We start from the raw sequence: 26,309 nt of genomic DNA, 5'->3' as shown, positions 1-26,309 counted from the left end.
AATGACAAATAGGCTACTATAACTTTCAAACACGCTTTTAACTATTTTCCCGATCATTAGGACAAATGGAACAATAAAACTCGTTGCATATAAAAGGTTTTTATATTACCCAGTCGATTAACAGGGTTGTTTGTTGTAAAAACCTTTCATTTGATACAACAAACTCATTTTACTTCCTCGTTTCGTTTTACTTCCTGGGGTTATTGTGGGTTATCGTTGCTAGCAGAACGGAACTTGGTTCAAGTCTCACCAACGAATCGGGCAGCAAAAGGGCCCACCATACGTGCCTGACGTGATTACGTAAAAAGCGTAGCACCCCATTGGTTTAACGCTTTAAATGCGAGTTTCAAAACCTCTTGTTGATTGGATTGTTCATTTTAAATACCTCTTTCTGGAGTTAAAGAGAGATCACATTGGATTATTGTTTTCAGTGTCCTTAATTTGAAAACAGCGCTGTTTATTTCAGATGGTAAAAAATTATTGACTTAGCTAAATAGGCCTGTTTGGAAGTCTAAACTGTCGTGGGGGTATTAGCCTTTTCTGCCTGCATGTGGAAACACTGTAAGATGCGTACATCAATTTAACTCAGTGTCTGTGTAACGAACGTTCTTGTGATAGCCTACAGCTGGCACATCCTTTTATCTGATGAGCCGCGAGTTTCCTGTTTAGTTTATCTGCAATTGGCAAATTGTTGCAATGTTACAAGGGGACGATGGTGTTTCGTTCAAATGCTGTGTCACTATACAGCGTCTCAACTCATCTGGTCTGGCTGCAACCAGTCAATGTATTCGACGTGCCTCTGTAAGTTTGGAACGGAACGAATTTAAGGAAATTGTTCTACGAGTACATGATGGCAAAGCTCCTCGGAACTTCACACTTCGTGACATCAAACTGTTTACACGTTTTTCAAAGGATGGCAAGTGTACTGTTAAAATTATACCCGATAACATCCAGATTTTAATATCAGACTGCCCTCCAGATCATCTAGCCACTTTTCTGAAGACTTTGAGCATTAAACATCTGGTATGGAAGTCGAGCAAGCCTTTAACTGATCGGGACAAATTTCTCGCCGGTCTTCCGCGGAGTTTCGCCACAATCAGTCCTCTTCAGCAGAAGGATGTACAGAGAGCGAACAATGTCAGGAACAGAGCCTGTGACCAGCAGCTCACCAGTCGTCCTGAGAGAACCAATAATGCGATGAATGAACGTCTACAAGTTAAGAGACCAAGAGCAGATCATGATGAAAGTATGGTATGTTTAAGTAGATTTCGATTTGGTAAGCAATCTATTTCAACCAATTAATGTTTTGGTGCAAAACCCTGCAAGCCGTTTTGGTCTAAAACCAGCGAGCTAACTACCTAAGAGGCATGCACAACCTTACAAACACCACCAGAAACCCAGTTGGCACTGATAATAGCTGTGAAAGCTTTTCTTTAATTTTCGTGGTGAGTTAAGAACCGGAACATAGAACTACCTGTGCATATCCTGGGTGGCTGGGAACGACACCTGTATACCTGTCCTTCACGTTACATATTCCATCTAAACGAATTTAGAACGATTGATTGTCCATTTGGCCATAATATTATAAGAGTATATGAACGGCTACGAGATCTGCAGAAAATCGAAAATGTTAACGTCCGGTCACTTACTCTTGACCTTAATGGATTGATTTTTCTTTTACAGATTACGTCTCTCCACCCCAGCAAAAAGCACATTTTTGCTTCTTCCTCAGGACGGAAACTCAGCAAAGAACAGTTATCCGTCTTGGGTGCAGTCCTCGGCGGAAAGAATGTCTTCTTCACTGGGAGTGCAGGTGTGTGTGTGTGTGTGTGTGTGTGTGTGTGTGTGTGTGTGTGTGTGTGTGTGTGTGTGTGTGTGTGTGTGTGTGTGTCATAACCATCTTGATACAGACATAGTTATGCAGTTCACCCTATTTAGGCTATAATCAAATACAATCTTTTTGGAGAATTTGATCCACAGAAGCATTGTCTTAAACATCTTTCTCTTCAAGGGCTTCATACAGAATATGTTTTGGTGCGTACACTTGATTTTTATATGAATCTGCTGATGCATTCAGTGTTTTTCTCTGGATAATTCAGCCAAGGCTGCTGCATTGGGGCCCCGACTGCTCAGGGTGTTGGTCCACTGCTCAAGGTCTGGGTGTTGGTCGAGTTATTGCATGTACACAACACCAGGTGTTAGTGTTATGTTGCTTCTATGTTTAGCCTATATGCAAACAATTTCACATGCACACACAGAGCAACACTGAAACACTTCTAGCTTGTTCAATCACTTCAGCTAGTCTGCTTTATGACGTACGAGAACCCAATTTATACCTAGTGGTCACCATAAATGAAGCGCAACATTTAGTTTCATACATAACATTTCCTCCCTGTAAAGATATGTTGTCAATTAACACAAAGGATATTTTCTGTAACACAACATAAAAGATAACAGCTTGCTTTTTTTTTTTTTACATCAAATAATAATGTGTTTTTGGAGGTTCTGTGGTCTCAGGAACTTGATCGTCAGGCTTTTCTTGGTGAGGTATATTAGAGTGAAGTGTGGTGCAGCCATCACCCTGAGGTAGTAACACTGGGGGGCTTACAGGAAGGTTCACTGCAGTCTGCTGCAGCTCTGGATCTGGGCGTGTCAGCATCTGATCCAGCATCTGATCCAAAGACTATCGCTAGAGCCTCCCTCTCGATCTGAGCATAGTTTTGTTCTGCCTTGCTGAGCGTTCGTAATGCATAAGCCATAGGTCTTTCCTCGCTATCAGGCATAACGTGTGAGAGCACAGCTCCAACCCCATAAGGTGAAGCGGCTCAGGATTTTAGTGTGTCAATACATCCTGTGATCCTAGGAGTGCTTTAGCTTTCTGAAACGCTGACTGACAGGCTGCTGTCCACTGCCATTTCTTCCCTTTTATAAAGCAGTTCACTCAGTGGTTTCAGGACAGTGGCTAGATCGGGAATGAAGCGTCCATAATAGTTTGGCATCCCTAGAAATGAACGTAGCTGGCTGACCTCACATGGTGCTGGTGCAGCCACAATACCTTCTCTGGTGATTTGTGGAGCCCAGCCGCATCAATGATGTGGGCCAAGTATTCCACAGACTCCTGGGAAAAAAGACACTTCTGTTGCTTGAGGTGCAGGTCATGCTGTACATATGACAATATCATTTCCTCCAAAATTCCCCCGAAGTCTTGGAAAAGTACCATAAACTCTCCCAAATGACCAGACATTTCCATCAAATGTTTCTTTCTATGAACATTCCCAGAATTTTGTAACCCTAGTGTTAAATTAGTTTAATGCATATTTCATCTTTTAATTATCAACTACTGTCTCAGGTACCGGAAAATCTTTCCTGTTGAAGAGGATTGTGGGATCCCTTCCTCCCAAAAGCACCTATGCCACTGCAAGCACAGGTGTAGCGGCGTGTCATATTGGGGGAACAACACTACACAGCTTTGCAGGTTTGATGGATCTTCCTTAAGCATTCCACAGTAAACTTGTTTGAATGAGACTGAATTGGCTAAAAGTACATTTGTGTAAGGTGCTTCACAGGTGTTTTTCAAAGGTCTCACTACTGTTTGGCTCTCAGCAGTGTACCATGTGGATATATCTGTTTAACATTGATTACTCACCTGGTGACCTATATGCTTATTTATTTAACATTGATTACTCACCTGGTGACCTATATGCTTATTTATTTAACATTGATCACTCACCTGGTTACTATATGCTTATTTATTTATTTAACATTGATCACTCTCCTGGTGACGATATGCTTATTTATTTAACATTGATCACTCACCGGGTGACTGCTTATTTATTTAACATTGATCACTCACCGGGTGACTGCTTATTTATTTAACATTGATCACTCACCTGGTGACTGTATGCTTATTTATTTAACATTGATCACTCACCTGGTGACTATATGCTTATTTATTTAACATTGATCACTCACCTGGTGACTGCTTATTTATTTAACATTGATTACTCACCTGGTGACTATATGCTTATTTATTTTACATTGATCACTCACCTGGTGACCTACATGGTTATTTATTTAACATTGATTACTTACCTGGTGATGATATGCTTATTTATTTTACATTGATCACTCACCTGGTGACCTACATGCTTATTTATTTAACATTGATTACTCACCTGGTGACTATATGCTTATTTTTCCATACTGCTCTGTCCCTGGCAGGTATCGGGTCGGGGTCAGGATCTCTGGAGCACTGTCTTGAGTTGGCTCAGAGGCCTGGTGTTCTACAGAACTGGCTCGGCTGCAGGCACCTTATCATTGATGAAATATCCATGGTGGACGCCCAGTTCTTTGACAAGCTGGAGGCCATTGCCAGGTAAATGACCCATTTGCATTTCTTTGACCCTTATTTCAATGTGCTGCACATTATTGTATTATAGTGTATAGTATTGTGTTAAACTATAGACAGATGACGATAGCTCAGTTGTGTAGGTTGAGTCATGAATAACTCATCTGGTAAGTAGTATCATGTGTATGGATGAGGTAGGAGTTAGTTGCACGTAAGTCACCATTTTGCATATTCAGTGTTCAAAAGCTATTAGTCCTCCCATTGTTGCCCTTGATATCAAATGACAGGATCAATATGAAATGACAGGATCATCATGTTAATTTTAATTATCCACATGAATGAAAACATTTATTTATCTATATAGCATACTCAAGACCTTAGTTGCGTAAATGTAATAAATGTCATGATCTGCATGTCACCAAACCACCTGACACTGTCCCCAGACTCTTAACCAGATTTACCACTTTCAGGCTGTTAACGGCAATTATTTAACAATAAAATCTGATCTGATGGACCCCTTGCTACAGGTCCATCAGACGGTCCACGGAACCATTTGGTGGCATTCAGCTGATCGTGTGTGGAGATTTCCTCCAGCTACCACCGATAAGTAAAGGAAAAGACAAACCAAGCTTTTGCTTCCAGGTAAGGGATAAAGGCGTTCCATTGGTGTCTCAAAGCCACAACAGGACTATATACTCCTATAAAACCCTATACTTATTACTCAACACAACAGGACTATGTACTCCTATTAAACCCTATACTTATAACTTGTTGGCTGGATGTCTTGCTCATGTAGGCAAGATGTTGGAAGAAGTGCATTCAGATGAATATGGAGCTGACAGAGGTGCGCAGGCAGACAGACCAAGCTTTTATCTCTCTGCTGCAGGCTGTGCGAGTGGGCAGGTATTGTTCTTATGTCTTCCCATAACTTCCATGCGTCTGCATAGTCTTATGATCAAAACTATATAAACTACAGCCTATAAATCTTTACTCACTTTGAGAACCAAAGTGAAAAACAGGTATTTTAGACCCATGCGTGATCCACAAGATACCTTTTACCTGTTGACCACAAGACTATTTGCCTCATGCACTGTCATATGTTGGCCATTTATGACACGACCAGGCCTAATTAGTAATCGTAAGTTAATGTTTGGCAGGGTAACTGTCTTGATATATTTTAAAATTCATTGTTCCTTGAGTGATCAAGCCCAGAGGTAAAACCCAAAGCACATTGCTCTCCCCACCATTCTTTGCAACTTTATGCCTTTTCTTCTTGCCCTGCAGTGTTTTTCCCCAAAACATTTGCATTTCATTTTTCTGAAAGCTTATTGGCCCTCAGAAAAGTATGTACACAGGCAGAAAAGGAGCATCACCTTACTGAAAATGGATCAATCACTGAATATGGATTTTGGGCTGCTGTGTTATAAGTAATTATTTAACAAAGTGTTATCACCTGCTCCTGTTATGTTATCACCTGCTGGGTTGGTTATCTTTAGCTTCAGCATCAGCACGGAAGGCTAGCCTACAAACTAGTGGTGTGACGTGTGCGAGTATTAGTATTGGATACTCAAGCCATACCACGTCTTTGTACTCGCACTTGGTATCAGAACCATGTGAAGATATTCAAATGTCTGAGAAAATGATTTGTTCTGACTGACATCAAATTGACATGGAAGAAGAATTAGCCAGCCAATTGATTTAACAAATCAAAATACAGAGCTGTCAAAACACAGCCGGCAAAGGCTTCAGTCAGTCTTATGGAGGGGGGGGGGGGGAATATGTGAACGACTTATTAAACATCTTTAAAAGCAACATCGTAATGAGTATGCAGACTTCATGGAAGCTGCAGGTAACCAATGCATATAGCTTTTTTTCACAAAACCAAAGGAGGTGATGCCTAAGAATCACCCAAGAGCACTGAAGATTCAACTATCACCTTATTTAGGAATTTCTTTCAAAAAGGCTTTCAGGGTTCTTGCAGCTGTTTAAATGCTATGTAACATTCCTCCTCAGGGTCACCAAAGAAATCACTTGCAAGCTCGAGATGAGTGCTGCCCACAACATTGAGAGAGATGGTATCTTGGCAACCAGACTGTGCACACACAAAAATGATGTGGAACTTACTAATGAGAACAAGCTCCAGCAATTACCAGGTTTAGTTATTTTATTCATTTTAGTATTTCAGTTTGAATTTGTTCTTACATTTTGCCGTTTGCTCTTCTTTGCTTGAGCTTGTTGACTTTGTTGTACAAAATGGCCGCTACTTTGAATGCTGGCTACTCATCTTTACCCCTTTTTACTCACTTACAGTCTTGTATGTATCCTTGAGTGTGTGTATATGCCTCATGTATGCTAACGTTTCCCCATGACTGTTGTATATATGAATCTGCTGGGCTGTCTCAGGCAGATTGATCACACTTTTTGAGTTGTGTTTTCTCTACATACTTGCTCTTGGGGGCTCAGGCCTTGGGCTTTGTGAAGCGCCTGGAGGCGATGTCTGTTGTTAATGGAGTCCTATGGCTTTGTTTTGCTAGGAGAGTGAGTGATTTAAAAAAATAAAAAATGGTATCCTTTGCTTTATTTAGCATGTTAGGCCTAATTTAACTTCAAGCACAGCAAGTGCATTTTAACTTCTTCCATAAGGAGATTTACCTCGAATATTTACATGCAAATCTGACCAATTTTAGGTGTTTCTTGACCCATATCGTGGACGTGGGTGGGTTCGGTAATGGAAAAACCTCTGTACACATGCTCCTACTACAACCTGTGTGCAAAGATTGATACATTTGTCCAAAGGAGATGGCCGTTACTAAACAACATTATTTGTTCTCATTGCAGAGCCTAAGGTGGATAGAGACTTTTCTCTCTAAGCATGTACTTCATTGATGGGAATCAGGTTTTGAGAATTTGTCCAAAAATAACAAAATTCCCACTCAATTGACTTTGCATATTCTGCCTTTATCTTTCCCAGGTGCTTGTCGTCAATTTGAGGCTGTCGATAGCAACCCAAAAGCGTTAAGGACCCTTGACACCCAAAGTCAGATTGAGAATGTACTGCGACTAAAAGTAGGAGCACAGGTGAGCATGAGTGTTTCCATTTCAGTATCAACAATGGGGCTGAGCATACCAATAAGTCCAGGTTATGTAGATGTCGAGGTTTGACGATAGATTTTTATTTGTGAAGTAAGATAGAAGCACTGCAGCACTATCAAGTTGGAGATTAAAATTCCACAAAGTGGATTTTTAGACAGAACCTTTATTGTGAAATTGAGTCCATTTGTGAAATTGAGTCTACACATTGATCGACATATGCGTTAATTTCAAATAAAGCCCAGAAGCTTCCTCAATCACAGCTGTATATTACCAGCTGCAGAATTCACCTGTGTGAATTAGGTCACCTAGCTCGCTAGCTAGTCCATCTACCTACCTAACTAACTAGTTGAGTAGGTAGAGGAATAGCCTACACTTTTGATGAAAGTACAGAGAAACTTTTAACAAATAAAAATCTGTTCCAGCTTTTACCATCCTATACTACTAGAGATTTTACCTAAAGTAGTCTTACCTCTGTAGTCTTACCTGGAATTTAGCCAGTCTTAACGGATCCCACATCTGTAGCTGATGGAAGTTATAAGACATTTTACCATCCTCCCATAAATTTACATTTGAGTAACAAGTCTCAAATGTATATGTTTAACCAATTCACAACACAGTTCCTACAGATAATGAAAATGATTTGGGATTAGGGATTTATTTGTTGTGCTCCTTCCTATCCAGGTCATGCTGACAAAGAATTTGGATGTTCAAAGAGGCCTCGTGAATGGAGCTAGAGGGGTTGTATTAGACTTTCCATCTGCTAATCAAGGTATGTTGATGGTTCCAAACAAAAACTGAACGTGCCTTTCCTGAAGGATATACTACTGCTTGTGAAATCAGAAAAAGTTAAATATTATGCAAAAACAAGATTTTTAAAGATATTTATATACACAGTGAGAGAGGGAGAAACTGATTGACCGACTGACCTGACCGATAATTGTTCCATGGTAGTGATGCTAACAGCCAAAATGACTTCAAACTTAAACATTAAACCCCCATCCATCCCACCTGACACCACCGGTCCCCTAACACACCAAAGCCTGAAGCCAGTGGTCTGATGAGTCTGTAGCATTCAGAGAAACGATGGGGTCTTAAATCAACAGAGCAACAAAAATGACATGAATTTGAGTTGGAGAGGGGTGTTAAGGTTTAAAGCCATTGGCCCTCCCATAGATACCTCTTGATACTACATTTATTTTAATCTATTATATGTTATATAATATATGTATTGCTCATGCAACAGGTGATAGGACGGTTCACTGCTGCTGTGGCACAATCACATTCGCATGTTCTTGCAGAAACGTATGTCTGGTTAAAACAAGCTGTTCTTATATTCTATTGCTTAAATGCAGCAGAATGCAGGTGCTGGGAATACTGTGCCCTCATTACATTGAGTGCAATTGTTTTTTTTTGGTTGTTTTACAGTGAATATTTGTCTTGCATTTACTTGATCATTTGACAACTGCACTGAAGACACGGTTTCTTGTGTTATCTCTTCTTTAGGTCTTCCACGTATACATTTCCTCTGTGGAGTGACAGAAGTGATTAAACGGGAACGCTGGGTGTTTAAGGCCAGTGGAGGCCAACTTACAAGCAGACAGCAGCTGCCTCTTAAACTAGCCTGGGCCATCTCCATCCACAAAAGTCAAGTGAGTGTTAAGTCCCCCTCAAATGCACAAAGTACTGTTTCCCCCGACTGTCAGAGGGTTGATTCCCAGCATTTAGAATTTCCTGCTCTGGAATTTCCATAGACCTGCACACATTCTGTGGTCATCCCTTGTGATATTGATAGATGGATGGCACACTCACTATGAATCAATCAATCAAGTGTAGGTGAATGCCTACACATAGGTGAAGTATTCTAATGAAGTCTGCTAAATGAGCAAATGAAACATCCATCCAAGAACCAGTCAGGATGTGATCTGCCCATCATATGTCCAAGGCTGCTGCACAGTACACACACTCACTCACCATCGTTTGTCCAAGGCTGCTGCAGACAGACAGTGGGACTTTGAAGAGAATACTGAAGGGGAAGCATGTATTTTGACTGTAGAGTGTGAAAAGGCTAACTTCTGCTGGTTTCGCTGAGTATATTTACATTAAATTACACACAGGGGGCTGTTCCAAAATATAAGATAATGACCGCTATGGCCACTTCCTCATTGGGATCACCTGGAATGCTTTTCAAGGATTCTTGACGACGTACCGACATATGTCTATTTTTCCTTCACTCTCCAATCCACTTCATATCTGTTGGGTTTTTGTCCTGATTTCTATTTGGTCTCCTTGCTAATTAGCCTTTACACAGCCTTGGTGTATGCTTACAGCTATTGGGGTTGTTGTCTTGGATGTTTATATGTCTAATTTATTTATATATATATATATCACACACACACATATATGTTCACACAAACACATGTATGTTCTTATATCTTAATTGATTTTCTCAATTCATATGACAGGGCATGACTTTGGACTGTGTTGAGATTTCCCTGGCTCGTGTGTTTGAGAGTGGTCAAGCGTATGTAGCCTTGTCTCGTGCACGAAGCCTGGAGGGTTTGCGGGTGCTGGACTTTAACCCTAATGTCGTAAAGGCCAACCAGGATGTCTTGTTGTTCTACAATAAGATGACAAAAGAGAGACTGCTTTTGCAGGTGAGTGTCTGCTGTTTGTTCGTGCGTTTTGAAATGTGGAACGCTTGTACTAAGCTCCATTCTTTGGACGCACCCCAAATTGTGTTACATTTTGACGTTGCGACTGACACATTTTAATATTTCAGGAACCTAAAATTTGGAACACATTTGGTTCAATTTGCTCGTATCTCCTAAAGTTCCATTTGGCTTGCTTAACAACATTCAGCATGCATGTGTGAATGATCTATCTTAATGGGATTTTGTAAGCACATTAATAATGGCATATAGAAGCTAATCACCCAATTATAAAAACAAATGATCCATAACATATCGATGTTAGCCCATGTCCAAGGAACAGAGGACATAGTGTCAAAAATAAATTTGATTAAATTAATATGTTCTTTTATCTGCTCATTTGTAAAGCACTTTGAATTACCAATGTGTATGAATGCTGAAATGGATGAACAGCAACGGAATTTATACACATGTGCCCTAACTAGCTAGCTAGCCAATTTTGCTATTTAGGTAGAGTGAATGTTCATTAAAGGGAAGAGAAAACTATAGGTCTACAACACCAGTCGACAGTTGTAGATTGACATGTTATAGAGATTGTTAGTGATTCAGCTTGATCGCAAAAATGCGTCTGCTACATCAGAAAAAAACTAGTACACTTTGAAGACCTCGAAGCACTTTGCTGCATCCCCATTGCAACGCCATACTTTTGGTACTATACTTGAGCCTGAAGGCTTCAATAAAATCCTGAAATTTGAACCTATAGCAAAATGGTGTGATCACATTTAGCATTTGTTTTTCATGAGGTTTGTGTGTTAACACCATGTTTTTTTCTTATGTTTATTCTGCAGAAACTTTTAAACCACTAATTTGTTTTCTTTCTTGTATTTGTCTTCTTTTAGTCGTCCATGGATGGTTTTTATAACAAGGAGAATCCCCCAAAATGAGGACAGAATCGTCAGCCTGATCATTACATCCCTTTATTTTTAATGGACACTTACAATTTTACCTCAACATCAAACTGATGCTCTTAATAAAAGGTTTTGCAATAAAATGGGTGAAGAATGTGAGCTTGTGTGTACAGTACGGAACACCCCGTGAAAATGTAATTGTGTCATTGTCATTTCTTCTCAAGGTTAGACATTCTTCAATAAGCATCGGTTTCATCTACCGGTGAATGCCACTGACATTATATTTGTGGATGTCATGCTGGTGTGTCTCACTGTGGCTGCTGTTACAGCCTTCTCACAAATCTGGGCAGGCAAAACTGTCATAATGATGACTAGGAATACACATTTCGTGACTGACCAGTGTGTCATAAAACTCAAGAGCATCTGGCCACTGGGTTCAGGTCTGACTGAAATACCCTGAGCATGTCTTCCGTAAAAGGCTTGGCAGCTACCATGAGCATGTCTTCTCTAAAGGGCTTGGCAGCTACCATGAGCGTGTCTTCTATCATGCCTGGCAATCAGATTTTTTCTTTAATGTGGTGTGACTCCTGTAGGCAATCTACGGATATTAAATGTGTAATGTAAGCACAGTTGCTTCATGCTGTGTTGTAGGGCCCAGGGGCCCTTGATTTCATAGTCCATCCATGCTCATCATTTCTAACATTGTCAGTCTTGACTGTACTTTTCATTCATTTTGCACTTTATTTGATGGATAACACATGTGATTCCAAACTTTTGTACAGTTGTGTGTATCTTTAAAAAATACCTGATGCACAATCAAAATACAAAATTCCCCACTGGAAAAGCCTCCCTACACATCTCACATGTGATTCCTCAAGGTCTTTTAAATCTTAACTCTTATTTAGAACGGCTTTTCCAAGCAATTAATTGTATAACTGGTTTTACTTGGTCACCGTGCCCACTGCTTGAAAGGTGCTATATTAATGAAGTTGTTTATCATCATACCTGTAAGATCCATTTTACCCATCAGTCAGAATCTGTATTATGCCTGAGGCTGGTGTTTGGCCTTTGCTTTTCTTGACCTGTCCCATTTTGGCCAGTTTAGGCACTTGCTCTTGTAGTGGCTTAGTTTTCACCAAGCAAACATTTACTGATTAATTGGTACCACAATGACACAATCCTCTCATTTTTTTTTTTTTTTTTATCAAAACAAATTCAACTCCCACAAATACAGAACCCACAGCATTCGACCACGTTCCCACACTGGTAACTTTTTCTGAAAGCGCAGGTTTCAGGTCTTGAACTTTAATTCAGTCCAAACAGTACGCATTTATAGCGTAGTGTGGTAAACACAGAAGATAATTAGATATCCTGTGGGATATAATCTGTGCACCAGTTTCCATAGTGAGTCTATGGTCAACTGAGGCGTCGCAGTTTGCAAAAGTAGATGGGTCCAAAGTTGGCTGTGAGGTGAGGCAGCACCATCACCCCAACATTCATGTCTGGAGCAAAATAGAACGTGTCCTGAAACAGTGCAGTGAATGGTTGGAGATCTACAACCTCTGCCGATATTCCCAGTTCCTCCTTTGCCAAGCTCATGGCCTGCTCTACCACACATTGGTTCTGCAGCTGAGAGAGAGTACAAGTGGAATACATGACCTCTCCTCCTACCCTCACGGCTTGGAGCGCACTCCTGTGGAGACAAACAGGATTTAGGCTCTTTCTAGAGACAAATATATTGATAAAACATTGCATAAACATTAATTTACCAGACATGACACCTTAATTTGCCTTTGCACTAAATACTGGGATTTGAATGGCTACGTACACACCCAAGCAGGGACTCCCAACATTTCACTACAACTCTTCTATTTTAAATAGATAATTTCTAAATGGTTACAGTTGGCCAATCAAGTCAGCTTCAAATCAACTCATCACATACAATACCAGCAGATACTTCAGAATTGGTAATGCCAAATATAAGTAGTAGTCTGCAAAATGTAGGCTACATTGATGTTTTGCATTTTGTTGCAAATTTCTATGTACACAATGCAACCTTGGACTAAGTGACTTGCCATTTGTGCAACCAAATACATAACACATTTTGTATAGGCATATTGGGTTGAGACCATCACTTTAATGGAACACAGAAACATTTCTAATCTAAAAATCAAAATTAGCAAGGTTAAAAATAAATGTGAATTTGATCAACATCAACTGGAGGTGTGGCTTGGCTTGGCCCATAAATCACTAGTGATATGCACTAGCAGGGATATGAAAAATGCATTTACAGAACTAATACACAAGATAAATATAAATACAATACAAATGTGATTTAACTTTAAGGAAAGCTATATCTATAACTGCAAATAGGTGTGTATTGTGCAATTGTAGTTTGCCATTCAGAGAAGGAGCGTCCTCTCTTGGCACAGAGGAGAGTCATTATAAAGTGTGATTGACTTCCTGCAGCGTTCCTTATTGTGGATATCATATCTGCCAGAGTTATCTTATCTGCATGGTAAGTCATAGAACGTGTTGCGTTTTTGACATATCGCCTCCTCATTTGTTAAGAGGTGAAAACCGCAGCTTGCGTTGCGTTAATACATTTTCAAAAAAAGAGGACCCTTTAACCATTGCAACAGCAGAGTCAATTAGTTTATACATTTGAAACAGATCGATTAATGATTGGTTGGCTGTTCTGAGGCAGCTAATATCGTTAACATCAACTGTAATCTCACTGTCCGCTGGATGACACCTTTCACCATAGTATTGTAGTTGGACTTGGGCTGGCAACATTTAGAACCACAGCTGTTTAATATATTCCTAAAATATCAGAGCTCGTCTGAGTCCCTTGTACAGAGCTCGTACAGTGCCTGAACCTGTCTAGAGGGTTAAGAGTCCCTACAGTGCCTGAACCTGTCTAGAGGGTTAAGAAAACAAGAGTTCCTCAGAGGGGTTTACTCACAGTAATAGCTGAGTCTGACACAGAGGTAGACTCTGTTTCTCTTTTGTCCTAGAACGACTAAATATGTTGTTGTCCTCTTCCACTAAAGAGTGCCTGTCAGTAGTACATGGAACATCCACCAGGACCTATAGGAAGGACAGGAGTTTTAGAAAACCATGTTTGACAGAACATCCAAATTTCCTGAATTTCTATCCAAAGGCATTGCATGCAGTCGATATTAACCTAAAACCACAAATGATCGGAGTGATTCATTGTGTGTTCACTAATGCTTAAGAGGAGGACAAATGCATTGAGAGTAAATTTCAAACTTACTTTGTCAAAGGTTCCATTTTCCCCAACTTCCTGCCATTTACGTCCATCCAAAGAAGTGATGCATAAATTGTCCTCTGAACAGAGCTCACTGGGGAGACAGGATTTAAGAGTCCTCTGGAGGCGAGACATACGAGACCCTGACCAGTCATTAGCCCAAAGAAACCCTGAAAAGAACAAAAATGACACTGACACACTAATAAACTATCTGTAAACAAGAGTCTCAATGTTTTAGACTGATTCTTCACAAAAGTAGCTTGATGCATACTTGTGTCCTAATGCAGTTATCTGGTAACTACCCAAAACAATCCATCAAAATGTGTAGAATCTACTGACAACAATTAAAAACAAACAAAAAACAAACAACCATGACTTCTCTACTGCCTTACTGATAGCTTGTGTCTGAAGAAGGGCTAAGGTCTTGCCCCCTGGAGCAGCACAGAGATCCAACACTGACTGTCCTTTCTGAACATTCAGAGCGAGGACAGGTAATACTGAGGCCGCATCCATAAGGTAATAGCTCAAATATCCACAGCTATCTGGCCTATAGGAGAAATGGAGGAAGAAATGTCATATTGCGCAAAGTTGTCAAAGGTCGTCAAGTTTGAAAAAAGGCTGTCTTCAATTGCCCTTTTCCCGAAGGTTGTTTATTTTGCGCATGCATACAACACTATTCCTAACGGAGTCTCTATAGGACCTCAGACATTTAAGTTATGATGATGAAATTCTATCCATGATAACAAATTGTATGAATTCATTTTTTTTTTCTTTACATAATGAATTATGTAAAAATAAATGCAAATAAATCATTTGACTAGCTTTACATGAAATAATTCAGTTGATGAAATAATGCAGCTGTTGGAGCAAGTTGACCACCAAAATGATATTAAAGTAGTCCAGGAAGAGGATGACAGTAGTGCTAAGGATCCCTTCCTCTTTACATTTGAGTTTCAGGATGACATGGCCATGTTTTTAGATAATTGTGTGTATGAGCAAGGCCTCACAGCTGCATGTACATTTTTAAAGACGATTCTAGGTTCTAGTTCTAGGTTGTCTGTGCTCTGTTGCTCGGGTTGTAAGTTGTCTGTGCGCCTCTTAAGTTTTAGCTGAATCATAGTTGGCGATAGGTAATGTATTAATCGATAGTCATAATTAACTGTTTACGGGGGTTCTTTGTCAGATACTGGCAATTAAACAACCACCAACTTTAAATTCTGACCAATAAAGTAGCGGAATATAACACTCGTAGACAAATGAAGACGTGACACGTTCAATGACGTACCATTGCAGATATGATACCCACAGGTGCCAATGAACATGAATGGGCTGATCAACCCAATTAAAAGAAGCAAGGTAATTCTGAAAATTAGATAACTTGGGGCCCAAATTATCCCAGGGAGATATGTAGTACAGACCATGCAGTGAAAGAGTTGCAGCACTGCCATCTGTCATAATATTTCTTTCTGGTACTTGTCATGTCAGTCAGCCCAAAATATTACCATCAAAAACATTATTCTCACCTTGCTGGCTTGAAGCGAGAGATGTCTCCTTTGGGAAACACAAAGCATTTGACGTTTGGACTGATGGAGGCTCTTGTCAAATCAGTGTAGGTTCCTTCAATGGGCTGATCAAATTGCAGCGATTCAGAGTATGGTGGAATTACAGAGTCTGCTGCTTTAGAACCCTCCATGTGTAAACTTGAGGCGATAAAGTCCTGACAACCAAGGGACTGTAGATACATGACAGTGTCGTCACATGAAAAGTTGTTGACCAGAGCACCATATTTCTGCTCAGTAAGCAAGCCAACACGTACCGAAGGCCACAACTCTCCAAGTTGCATGTTGTACATTACATCATGGTTCTGCAGAGCAAGATCAGTGGCTGATAATTTTGGCGAGGTAGCTGCCTGAAAGAAAAGAACCAAAAACTGATTTAGAAAAGCAAAGAATCATCATCACACTACGCGGTAACAATTGATTGTATTGTTAGACACAACCACTTAAGTTAGCATCCAGTCCAACGCACGTTATCTAGATATGAGAAGGTCATAGCTTGAGCTGCTCATCATTTCATAAAGATCAACTCGACAATGAAGTTATGCATATGCGTCATAAACCAGCCATTCTCTCACCTTACCCATTTAGTTTTCACCCGATGTCGCTTCTGTATGAACTGTAAAATACCTCGTACTTTGTTGAGCAGCACTCTTGTGTTCGTTTGAACAGCCATGCCATAGGTGTTGGGCAGCAGTCACGCTAGCGGCAAGTGAAGCCGAGTTAAACTAGAGGCGTGAATTTAGCCTAAATACAGAAGGTCGCTTCCGGTCGGGATTTCTCGATGGGAAACGGTAACATTCAAAGTAAAAGCCCAAGAATAATGCGATATAATTACACACCGAAATTATCTCACCTTAGTTTAATCCATATACCGGCAGAGATGCTCAAAAGTCTTTTTTTGCAAATTCAAGTCAAGTCTCAAGTCTTTGAGCTCGAGTCCAAGTCAAGTCTCAGGTATTTGGTCACAGGTCCAAGTCAAGTCTCAAGTCATCTGATGCATGCCATCCAGTCTGCTTAGGCACAGCATAGCTATATCTAAGGAATTCAAAGCATGTACTGTTTTATCATCACTCATTTATCTATTAGCCTACCATGAACATACATAGGCTTAGCTGAGTGCATCTCCAGGACAGGCATCCCCTCTCTGCACACAGGTGGTGCATTACCAGAGCTATACAAATTATTAAGGCAAGGCAAGGCAAGGCAATTTTATTTATATAGCACAATTCATACACCGTGGTAATTCAATGTGCTTTACATACATGCACAACAATGTGCTTCACATAAAAAAAAAGCAAAAGGTCAGTGCATGATCATAAAAACAGTAAATTATAGAAAATAAAAGCAAGAGAACATTAAGGCATAAAAATAGTAAAATATAGGAAATAAAAGCATAAAAAGAATAATAACAATCACTAGTCTACTACAGTAAGCAATAATACTTCAAAGGAACTGTTCATGGCCAGTTAGCAGAAGGCATCTGAGAAAAGTTTGGTCTTTAGTCTAGAAGTCTTCTGGAAGTTGGTTCCAGAGGTGAACCGCATAGTGGCTGAGTGCTGCTTCACCTTGTTTAGTTTGGACAGTGGGTTTTACTAATAGAAATGTATGCTGCGATCTGAGAGATCTGAGTTGTACGTACTGCTGAAACATGTCAGATAGATACTTTGGCCCTATCCCATTAAGTGACTTGAAAACAAGCAGCAGTGCTTTAAAGTCAATCCTGTAACTTACTGGGAGCCAGTGCAGGTATTTCAGTATAGGGGTTATGTGGTCAGTTCTTTTTGTTTTTGTAAGAATTCTGGCTGCTGCATTTTGTATCATTTGAAGCTGTTTAAGGTTTTTTTTGGGAAGGCCTGTGAACAGCCCATTGCAGTAATCAACCCTACTGGAGATAAAGGCATGAATTAGTTTTTCCAAGTCATCTTTTGACATAAAACCCCTAAGTTTGGCAATGTTTTTGAGATGGTAGAACGCATATTTAGTAATTGTTTTCATGTGGCTGTTAAAATTTAGATCACTGTCTAAGAGGACACCAAGATTTCTGACAGTATCCTTTGCTTTAAGTCCTTTTTTGTTAAGAAGGGTGCAATCTTACATCTTTCCTCCTTTTTACCAAAAACTTTTACTTCAGTTTTGTCTTTGTTTAGCTGGAGAAAGTTCTGAGACATCCAGTGGTTAATTTGCTCAATACAATCACAAAGAGATTCAAGGGGACCATAGTCATTAGGTGTCAAAGCTAAGTAAATTTGGGTGTCATCAGCATAGTTATGATAGGAGATCAAATTATTCTTTAAGATTTGTCCAAGTGGGAGCATATAAAGGTTGAATAGAAGTGGACCCAAAATTGAGCCCTGGGGGACTCCACAAGTCAGGGACGTAGGTGTTGAGGTGCAGTTGCCAACTGCAACAAAAAAGCTCCTGTCTTGTAAATATGATTTCAACCACTTGATAACAACACCTGAGACGCCAACCCAGTGTTCTAGTCGGTGAAGTAATATGTTGTGATCAACAGTGTCAAAGGCTGCACTAAGGTCCAGCAATACTAGGACTGATGCCATAAGGACTCCACCCATCCCAGTAACTGCCTGTTCAGCTTTCTGAAATCTAGCAAGCACTTCAATAATCTGATGGCCAAAATTGGAGAGGGGGTTGTATCTTAAAGTAACACTATGCAACAATTTGACACATTTTTGAGGTATGGTTTTATAGGAAACTAGTTTTAGTACCATCCTCAAATTCATTTTGATAGCATATGGTCATGTGAAGGACAGATTAACACCTGTGTCTTCCCCACTAGCAATCCACCATATGGCCTATGTAGTTCTGTGTAACGAGCTGGAACACCCAGCAAAAATGGAAGAAAAGCTTTCAAACGCATGCCATTGCCAGCTATACTGCCAAAAGACACCAGTTAGTGTGTTGGCAAGCTCCTATCAGTCATCTGGGCTGTTGGTGGTGTTTGCAAGGTTTTTGCATGCCTTTTAGGTAGTTAGCTTACTAGTTTTGGAACAGAACTCTGTATTGCTGCTTTAAACTGGTCATTCTTTAGGCCGTGTCCACTAGGGGGAGATCCAGAGTCTGTTCCATGATCGGTGAAGAGTTAAATCCAAGCGGTGCCGGGGCATCCGTGTCGCATCATGTCTAGACTGGCAGATGAATGTTGATGTGTGTGTGTTGTTTTTGTGTTGTGTTTATGTTTTGTTTTTAATTATTTCTGTTTTTAAATATGAAGGTATTAATTTGCGTAACACAAGGCTATTGGTGATTGTATATGTAGATACTGACAATATGGAATATCCCAGAGACAGGGAAAGAACCCGATGCAGAAACTCCAAGAGTGGTAGTAACTGTCACTACCCGATCCTAGTCCGCTACCCGATCCTAGTCGATGCTCATGCGCATGCTCAGACACAAACGGTTTACGGCATAAGGCTCATCATCAACATATGGGGCTTGTCTTAACGCATAATGTGAGTTTATTTAACGTAATATTTAATAATGTTGTAAACGGTTTATAGCATAAGGCTCAACGTCAACATATGGGGCTTGTCTTAACGCATACTGTGGGTATATTTAATGTAATATTTAATTATGTTGTAAACGGTTTACAGCATAAGGCTCAACGTATACAGTATATAAAAAAAAAAAGTCAAAGTAGCTTTATTGTCAATTTCTTCACATGTCAAGACATACAAAGGAATCGATAGGACGTTTCCCACTCTCCCACGGTGAAACATATAAAGGTGCACAGGCACAACAGATAAGACAAGACATTTCCTAATACTAAGTAAACATAAAGATTCACGTACAGTGGTTATAAATACGTAATACAATCTTAAACGTAATACAAGTGATAGCCTGCGTGATCTTTAGGGGGGGCGGGGGGATTTCAGCTTCCTGTCAGACTGGAGGATATGGCTGGGAGGAGTGAGGGGAGAGAATTTAGCTTCCTAACAGCTTGGTGTATGAAGCCATTTCTGAGTCTGGTGGTGCGGCTGAACAGACTGTGTACGGGGTGGCTGGTGTCATTCACAATCGAGGTAGCTTTCCAGGTGAGGCGGGTGGTGTATGTGTCTTGCAAAGGAAGGGAGTGGGGCACCAAGGATCTTACCAGCTGTGTTCACTATGCATTGCATTGCTTTCTTGCTGTGTTCAGTGCAGCTACTGCCTCACACAGTGATCCAATCCAATTCAAATCCAAGCGCAAACAAGCAGCCCTCTGGTCCTGCAGCCATGATAGGCGCTGGTGCCAGACCCGCCTGTCACACTGGGGGAACGAAGCAAGCAAAGGCGTGGGATGGGGGTTGTGGGGGGGGTGATTGCATATCTGTATATAATATGTACGTGTGTATGTATGTATGTAGAAAGTTTGTGTATGAGTAGGCCTGGATTGTCGCCTTTGCCTAGGCCACAATCAGTCAGATTCTCAGTTTGCAGGATTGTATTGCCATGGAGACAGCCTTGATCAGGTCGCAGACAGAGACAACAATCCACAGGTGTCTGTGGGAAGGGGGGAGGGAATGCAAGAGAGTCTCACTGCAGCGCTCTTCAGGGGAGTTGTTGTTCCAGCAACGGCCTTGGCCAAGGCCCGTGCTGGTTGAGGGGGCCGAAAGCAGATAAGATTGGGATTGTTTGGTTTTGTATCGTCCGCAAACTTCACCATGTGATCTCTGCTGTCCTTGAAGTGGCTGGTTATCTTTTTTGAGTAGTCCTGTTTTGCTCTTCTGATGCCACGGGACAGGCTGGCTCTCGCTGTTCTCAGGCCAGTTCTATCCCCGGCTCTGAAGGCTTTGTCTCTGGCCCTCAACAGCTGATGGACAGCTCCTGTCAGCCATGGCTTCTTGTTAGCCCGAGTGATGATGGTCTTTGTGTGGGTCACATCATCTGTGCATTTGCGGATGTAGGAGAAAACAGTGTCTGTAAGCTCCTCATTGACTATGTGGTTGTTGTGTGTAGTTTGTAGTCCGAAAGTTTGTCGTGATCAAGTCTGTCTGCGTCGAATTACAAGTACAGTCAACAGGCTCTGCTAGACATCTGGAAGAGCAAGATTTACAACATTTCCAATGTAATTAGCAAGTGAACTTTATTATTGTGTGAACGTTACCATGGAGATAGCGTCGGATTACAAGTACAGTCAACAGGCTCTGCTAGACATCCGCAAGAGCAAGATTAACAACGTGTTGGATACTACAACAGAGACAACCATCAACGAGCTCGGATTACTTCGCCAGTCCATGATTACACCGGACCCGACTGCGACTACAGCCCCGATAAAGAGACGTCGGAGGAAGCAGAAGAGGGGAAAGCGCGGAGGTATCCGAGCTAGGCTAGCGGCAAACCCAACTCGCCCAGCCATACCATCCATCATCATGGCTAACGTACAATCCTTAGACAACAAAATGGACCATATACGACTGCTGAGGTCAGCGAATCGGACAGTGAGTAACTGCTGTGTGCTTGTTTTCACTGAAACATGGCTTAATGACAACATCCCCGACTCCGCTGTACATCTTGAGCAGCTAACATGCTATCGAGCGGACAGAGCCCACGTTAACGAAGGTAAACAACGCGGTGGAGGAGTTTGTGTTTACATACATGACGCGTGGTGCCAGGAAGCTGTGGTAGTATGCAGACACTGTTCACCACTGGCGGAGTTTATGATCATAAAGTGCCGTCCTTTCTATCTGCCGAGAGAATTTACTGCGGTTTTGCTAATCGCGGCATATATCCCTCCAACTTCCAGCAGCGGTGACAGGAATGCTGCACTTTGTGAACTATATCAGGCCATCAGCGAACAACAGATAGCACACCCAGATGGATTTACTATCGTCGCTGGAGATTTTAATCATGCTGATGTTAAGACTGTCCTACCAAAACTTCATCAGCATGTCAATTTCCCAACAAGGGAGAAAAACACCTTTGACTTGGTCTATACCTCACACAAAGGAGCATACAAGGCCTCCCCCCTCCCCCACATCGGACTTTCCGACCACCTCACTGTTATGCTAATGCCAGCATATACTAGCCCAGAGTGAAAGTGGAAAAACCAGTTCGGAAAGAGATTTCAGTGTGGCCGGATGGATCAAGGTGTGCATATATCATATGGGGCTTGCCTTAACGCATAATGTGGGTATATTTAAAGTAATATTTATACCTTTCACCCTTTTTAAGCTAATTGGCTCAGACTATTTGAGCAGTTTTCATTTTACTGCTGTACCCCTCAAAATGTAACTGGGGATAGACAATGTGATCCTCCACCTCATATTTTTAGTCCATAGTGACACCATCTCTCTCGTTTTTTAAATAAACGGTCATGTTTTGGTAAAACCGGCTGTCTTCGCTGTCTTCCATGATTGAAACCATAGACAAATATAGATATAAATGTGTATGATTGAAACCGGCAATCTTACATGATCTGTCTGTGACGCATGCACGGCTTCGCTGTCGACAATGTCGCAAAGTGACGCATGCGCATGAGCATCGACTAGGATCGGGTAGCGGACTAGGATCGGGTAGTGACAGTTGTCATTAGCCTACACGAATGGGGAATGCTTAAGATACGAGAGGTTGTGAGCTATGTTTGTGCTGAGGACATTTTGTGGAAGATGTCATAGCCTAATTAGACTAAATATGTGAATAGAAATAACAAGAATCCAATCCAATCCAATCCAATTTGTTTATTTGATCAAGAGGGACAGTGTACATAAATGTAAATGCACCCAGTTATAGCCAAAAGGCTAGTTTCCATTGGCAGTCCCCCTGCCAGAGTGGCAAGAATGAGGGAGAAATTGCAGCATAACATGAGGAGAGGGGAGGAGAGAAAAAAAGGCAACCCCCAGACTATGCTCCTAGAGGAGTACAGTGTGGGAACAGGAAAAAAAAAACTCAGCACATAAGCACATACATTTACAACAACATTACAGAAACATGACTTGCAATGGGGAGGGGGGTGGGGGGATGGAGGTAAACTAGCGCAAACAAGCAGCCATCTGGTCCTGCTGCCATGATAGGCGCATAGACAGACTCACCTGTCACACTGGGGGTACGAAGCAGGCGAAGGCGTGGGATGGGGGTCATGGGGTGGTGAATGCATATCTGTAATATGTAAGAAATGCCAATAGACTACCTCTTCCAAGATGCTCAAGTTTTTCGAGGAATTTAACCTTTTAAAGGTAACCTATTTTAAAAGCATGCCAGGATATGTGTTAACTTCGGATATCCAAGATTGCATATACACATAACACAGGTTTGTTCCTGTTTCCTTGCTGATACAGAAATATGTCGGCGCCATGAGTAATGCACCACTCTTCTAATAAAGGGAATGTGATATTTTTTGCCAGATAAATAAATCAGACTTGGCTACTGTTGGTTTGTAATTGGTGCATTCAGATGTTTCCTGTCAGAGAAGAAAATGTCGTCACGCCTATAATCAAAATCCATGCCTCTGTGGAAAGTTTACTTTATCGCCGAAGTTTATGGGCGGAATAGGCCTTTTTCGTCAGCCGTTTTTGCCATCAAACTAGGGCCCAAGATCTTTGCATGAATAATATTTTATTTATGATTATTTTGCTTTAGCTACATGCAGGTCTAAATGTGAGTTAATCTGTTTTAATCTACACTACTGTACATTCATTTTATGTGATGGGTATTTTTAGAAACTGCATTGCACACAATAAATAATCACGTGTGTGAGGTGCAGACATGTCACTGTCACTACAGATTCGACCAAGTATCTTTGTTGCACAAAACAAGACATACCTTTTACATGTATCATCATCAGTACACTTCTATGGATATAGATTGATTACATATCATTTAAAAAATGTAGATCAGCCATCAGGTCTTCAGAATGCATGTGGTGTTCAGCAATTTCAGCAGTGCTTTCACATCCATCTCTGATAACCCACATTATTGTGCCACGTCAGTATCATTATGTGCTAATTTTGTGGACTCACCTGTGGTCCATCTGGTTTATATTGTCTTGTTAGTATTTAAGCAACATTATTAGCATGGAGTATTACTTTTAATACATATTCTTACATTACATATCTTGTGACTTGAAATAATACACATGGTTTACATTAACATGCATGCAAAACAAAAGCTGTAGCTTCCAAACAGTAGCTGCACCACAGAGGCTGCTGGGAGAAACAGCACTCAGCTACCTGTTCAGCTCAGAGTAGATTTCACCTTAATGTGATAAAACAGCCAGATATGATCTGAAACAGCCAGCCAGATGGGTCCCTCCTTGTAAGAGATGTAGCTACTATGTGGTTGTGTGTACTGCTCTCTGAGTTTGCAGGATCAAAACTGCTGTGAGTAGCTTAAGTGGTCTAAGCTAAGGTGGCCCAAGTTACTTAACTTAACATTTGGTTTTAATAGTTGAAGCTCTTTAATGTGAATTAAACACTGTTTTCTTGTAAGTGCCTGGGCCTGGAGTCTTCTAGGTCCCTGTCCATCTGCTGTGGGTCCAATTGGACTGTGCCCTGGTACCTTGTTCAGGGCTGTTGCAGTACCAAGTGGACAGCACTCTGGTTCCTTGCCCAGGGCTGGACAGTACTCTGGTTCCTGGGTTTGAACCCCCATCCTCTCCCATGGGAGCCTGTGCTGTCGCCACTGGGCTACTCGGCTGAGTGCTGTTTCTCCCAGCAGCCTCTGTGGTGCAGTTGTAAGAGATGTAGTTATCATGTGGGTGTGTGTACTACTCTCTGAGGTTGCAGGATCAAAACTCCTCTGAGCTGTGAGTAGCTTAAGTGGTTTAGGGTAAAGTGGCCCAGGTTACTTAACTTAACATTTGGTTTTAAAAGTTGAACCTCTTTAAAGTGATGTACACACTGTTTTCTTGTCCCTGGTTCTCTGTAAGTGCCTGGGCCTGGAGTCTTCCAGGTCCCTGTCCATCTGCTGTGGGTCCAAGTAGTCTATGCTCTGGTATCTTGACCAGGGCTATTGTAGGACCAAGTGTCTCTGGTACCATATCCAACCATGCCTGGACCAAGTGGACAACACTCTGGTACCTTGCCCAGGACAGTGCTCTGGTACCTTATCCAGCATTGTTGCTGGGGTTTTAACCCCCATCCTCTCCCATGGGAACCTGTGCTGTTTCCACTGGGCTACCGGCCTGGGCCTCTACTGTGTACTACTCTACTACTCCCAGCAACCTCAGTGGTGCAGTGGTAAGAGGGGTGGTTACCATATGGGCACTGATAGCTGAGTCTGTGGATCAAATCAGCATAAACCAAGTGTCTTTTTCCCCAGATCATCATTTAACCTGCTGTTTTGCCACAAATGTTTAACTACAAGAAAAAGTGTTAAACACTGTGTTCATTGTCCTTGCATGGACCATTAACCTTACCTTTCTAGACTCACTCACTAGACATAACTCTATGGTCTCATTCCAGACTTCCATGGCATAACTCTATGGTCTTATTCTAGACTTCCATGACATAACTCCAGGCTCTTGTTTAAGGTTGTCATGGGGACATGAACCTTAGCCTTCAGCACTTCTGCCTCTGGACGACCGGCTCCCCCTATAGATGCATAGTCTTAAGCTCTTTTGCCACGCAGAGGAGGAGCCTGAGCAGTGAAATGTGTGCTAAGTAGAATAGATCAGAGCCCCTGGTCCTGTTGTAAGGTCTGCTGGATCACATGACGATGTATGAAGTAGGTAGAGTGTGTGTGGTCTTCCCCGACCTCAGCCTGTGAGGTCTGCTACTTGCATGATAACAGTTAGGTGTCAAAAATGAATAATCTTTTCACTCTCCATTGCTGATGCCACCATACCGGTCTCCAAATAGGTGAAGAGCCGAAGTACTGTATACACTGTATATGACTGAATCTTTATACACCGTGTCTTATGAATGAAACTTTATACACTGTCCTATGAATGAAACTTTATACACTGAATCTTATGAATAAAACTGTATACAGTGTGTCCTATGAATGACTGCAGAACCATTGAAAAAGTAGTGATATCAGTTTACTTGATGAGTCATATACAGTCTTGCGGGAACATGCACATGCACACGCTATGCACATATAGCCTGACACATGTCAATACAATAAAGCACATGCTTATGTACAGGGCATTGTGAGGACAAGACAATGTGAACACAACATTCAACACTCTGCCATCACTAACTGGGGAAAAACAATATTATTATTAAGTGTATGACATGTTAGCCATGGGGCACTGAAGATGGAATAAAATGCGATGTTGACTATCTCAAATATCACATAGCACAGACAGTTGTTCTGTTATCTGTCATCAGCTGGCTTTGTGAGTACAACTTTAAGATCTCACAAAAGTGCAAAATCGACTATAATTGCCCATTTCACCTCAATCATTTTCTTGTTTACACATGCTACTCCACTGAAGGCATATGCATTTTTTTTTACAATTGAATTATAGCTTACTTTAGTCAAAAGCAATCAAAATGGTTTTGCCTACATACCATTTCAATTGTCAGTGAGATTTGTGTGGTC

General features: G+C 41.2%; 2 protein-coding genes across 4 annotated transcripts; one reads left to right on the top strand and one right to left on the bottom strand.

The window, feature by feature from the left end:
* The first annotated feature begins 367 nt into the window (after positions 1–367).
* Positions 368–11,195, top strand: pif1 (PIF1 5'-to-3' DNA helicase homolog (S. cerevisiae)). The gene is made up of 12 exons (XM_042704149.1): positions 368–1,251; positions 1,684–1,813; positions 3,350–3,475; positions 4,222–4,375; positions 4,876–4,990; positions 5,145–5,251; positions 6,362–6,501; positions 7,320–7,426; positions 8,123–8,210; positions 8,945–9,090; positions 9,904–10,095; positions 10,989–11,195. The coding sequence occupies exons 1-12, from the start codon at positions 697–699 to the stop codon at positions 11,031–11,033; spliced, it is 1,905 nt and encodes a 634-aa protein (XP_042560083.1). The 5' UTR covers positions 368–696; the 3' UTR covers positions 11,034–11,195.
* A 523-nt stretch (positions 11,196–11,718) lies between these two features.
* Positions 11,719–16,547, bottom strand: nsun4 (NOP2/Sun RNA methyltransferase 4). 3 transcript variants are annotated; one of them, XM_042704151.1, is made up of 7 exons: positions 16,408–16,547; positions 16,085–16,177; positions 15,792–16,000; positions 14,661–14,815; positions 14,275–14,438; positions 13,963–14,087; positions 11,719–12,690 (listed from the first exon to the last, which is right to left on the bottom strand). In XM_042704151.1, the coding sequence occupies exons 1-7, from the start codon at positions 16,498–16,500 to the stop codon at positions 12,414–12,416; spliced, it is 1,116 nt and encodes a 371-aa protein (XP_042560085.1). In that variant the 5' UTR covers positions 16,501–16,547; the 3' UTR covers positions 11,719–12,413. The 3 variants fall into 3 exon arrangements, with proteins under 3 accessions (XP_042560085.1, XP_042560084.1, XP_042560086.1); XM_042704150.1 differs by having other exon boundaries at positions 15,792–16,177; XM_042704152.1 differs by having other exon boundaries at positions 15,792–16,177; positions 16,403–16,475.
* Between the last annotated feature and the right edge of the window lie 9,762 nt (positions 16,548–26,309).

Source organism: Clupea harengus, unplaced genomic scaffold (assembly GCF_900700415.2).
Source record: "Clupea harengus unplaced genomic scaffold, Ch_v2.0.2, whole genome shotgun sequence".
NCBI classification, from domain to species: domain Eukaryota; kingdom Metazoa; phylum Chordata; class Actinopteri; order Clupeiformes; family Clupeidae; genus Clupea; species Clupea harengus.
This window is presented reverse-complemented; position numbering and strand designations above follow the sequence as displayed.

What these genes read in the sequence shown, in the direction of transcription:
- nsun4 (XM_042704150.1), bottom strand. Translation starts at nt 16,500, where the DNA reads ATGGCTGTTCAAACGAACACAAGAGTGCTGCTCAACAAAGTACGAGGT. An exon ending in ATCGGGTGAAAACTAAATGG is followed by an intron (nt 16,178 to 16,407) that starts GTAAGGTGAGAG and finishes CTTTTCTTTCAG; the next exon opens with GCAGCTACCTCGCCAAAATT. An exon ending in AAAATGGAACCTTTGACAAA is followed by an intron (nt 14,088 to 14,274) that starts GTAAGTTTGAAA and finishes TCCTTCCTATAG; the next exon opens with GTCCTGGTGGATGTTCCATG.
- pif1 (XM_042704149.1), top strand. Translation starts at nt 697, where the DNA reads ATGTTACAAGGGGACGATGGTGTTTCGTTCAAATGCTGTGTCACTATA. An exon ending in AACCAAGCTTTTGCTTCCAG is followed by an intron (nt 4,991 to 5,144) that starts GTAAGGGATAAA and finishes TTGCTCATGTAG; the next exon opens with GCAAGATGTTGGAAGAAGTG. An exon ending in CAGGCTGTGCGAGTGGGCAG is followed by an intron (nt 5,252 to 6,361) that starts GTATTGTTCTTA and finishes ATTCCTCCTCAG; the next exon opens with GGTCACCAAAGAAATCACTT.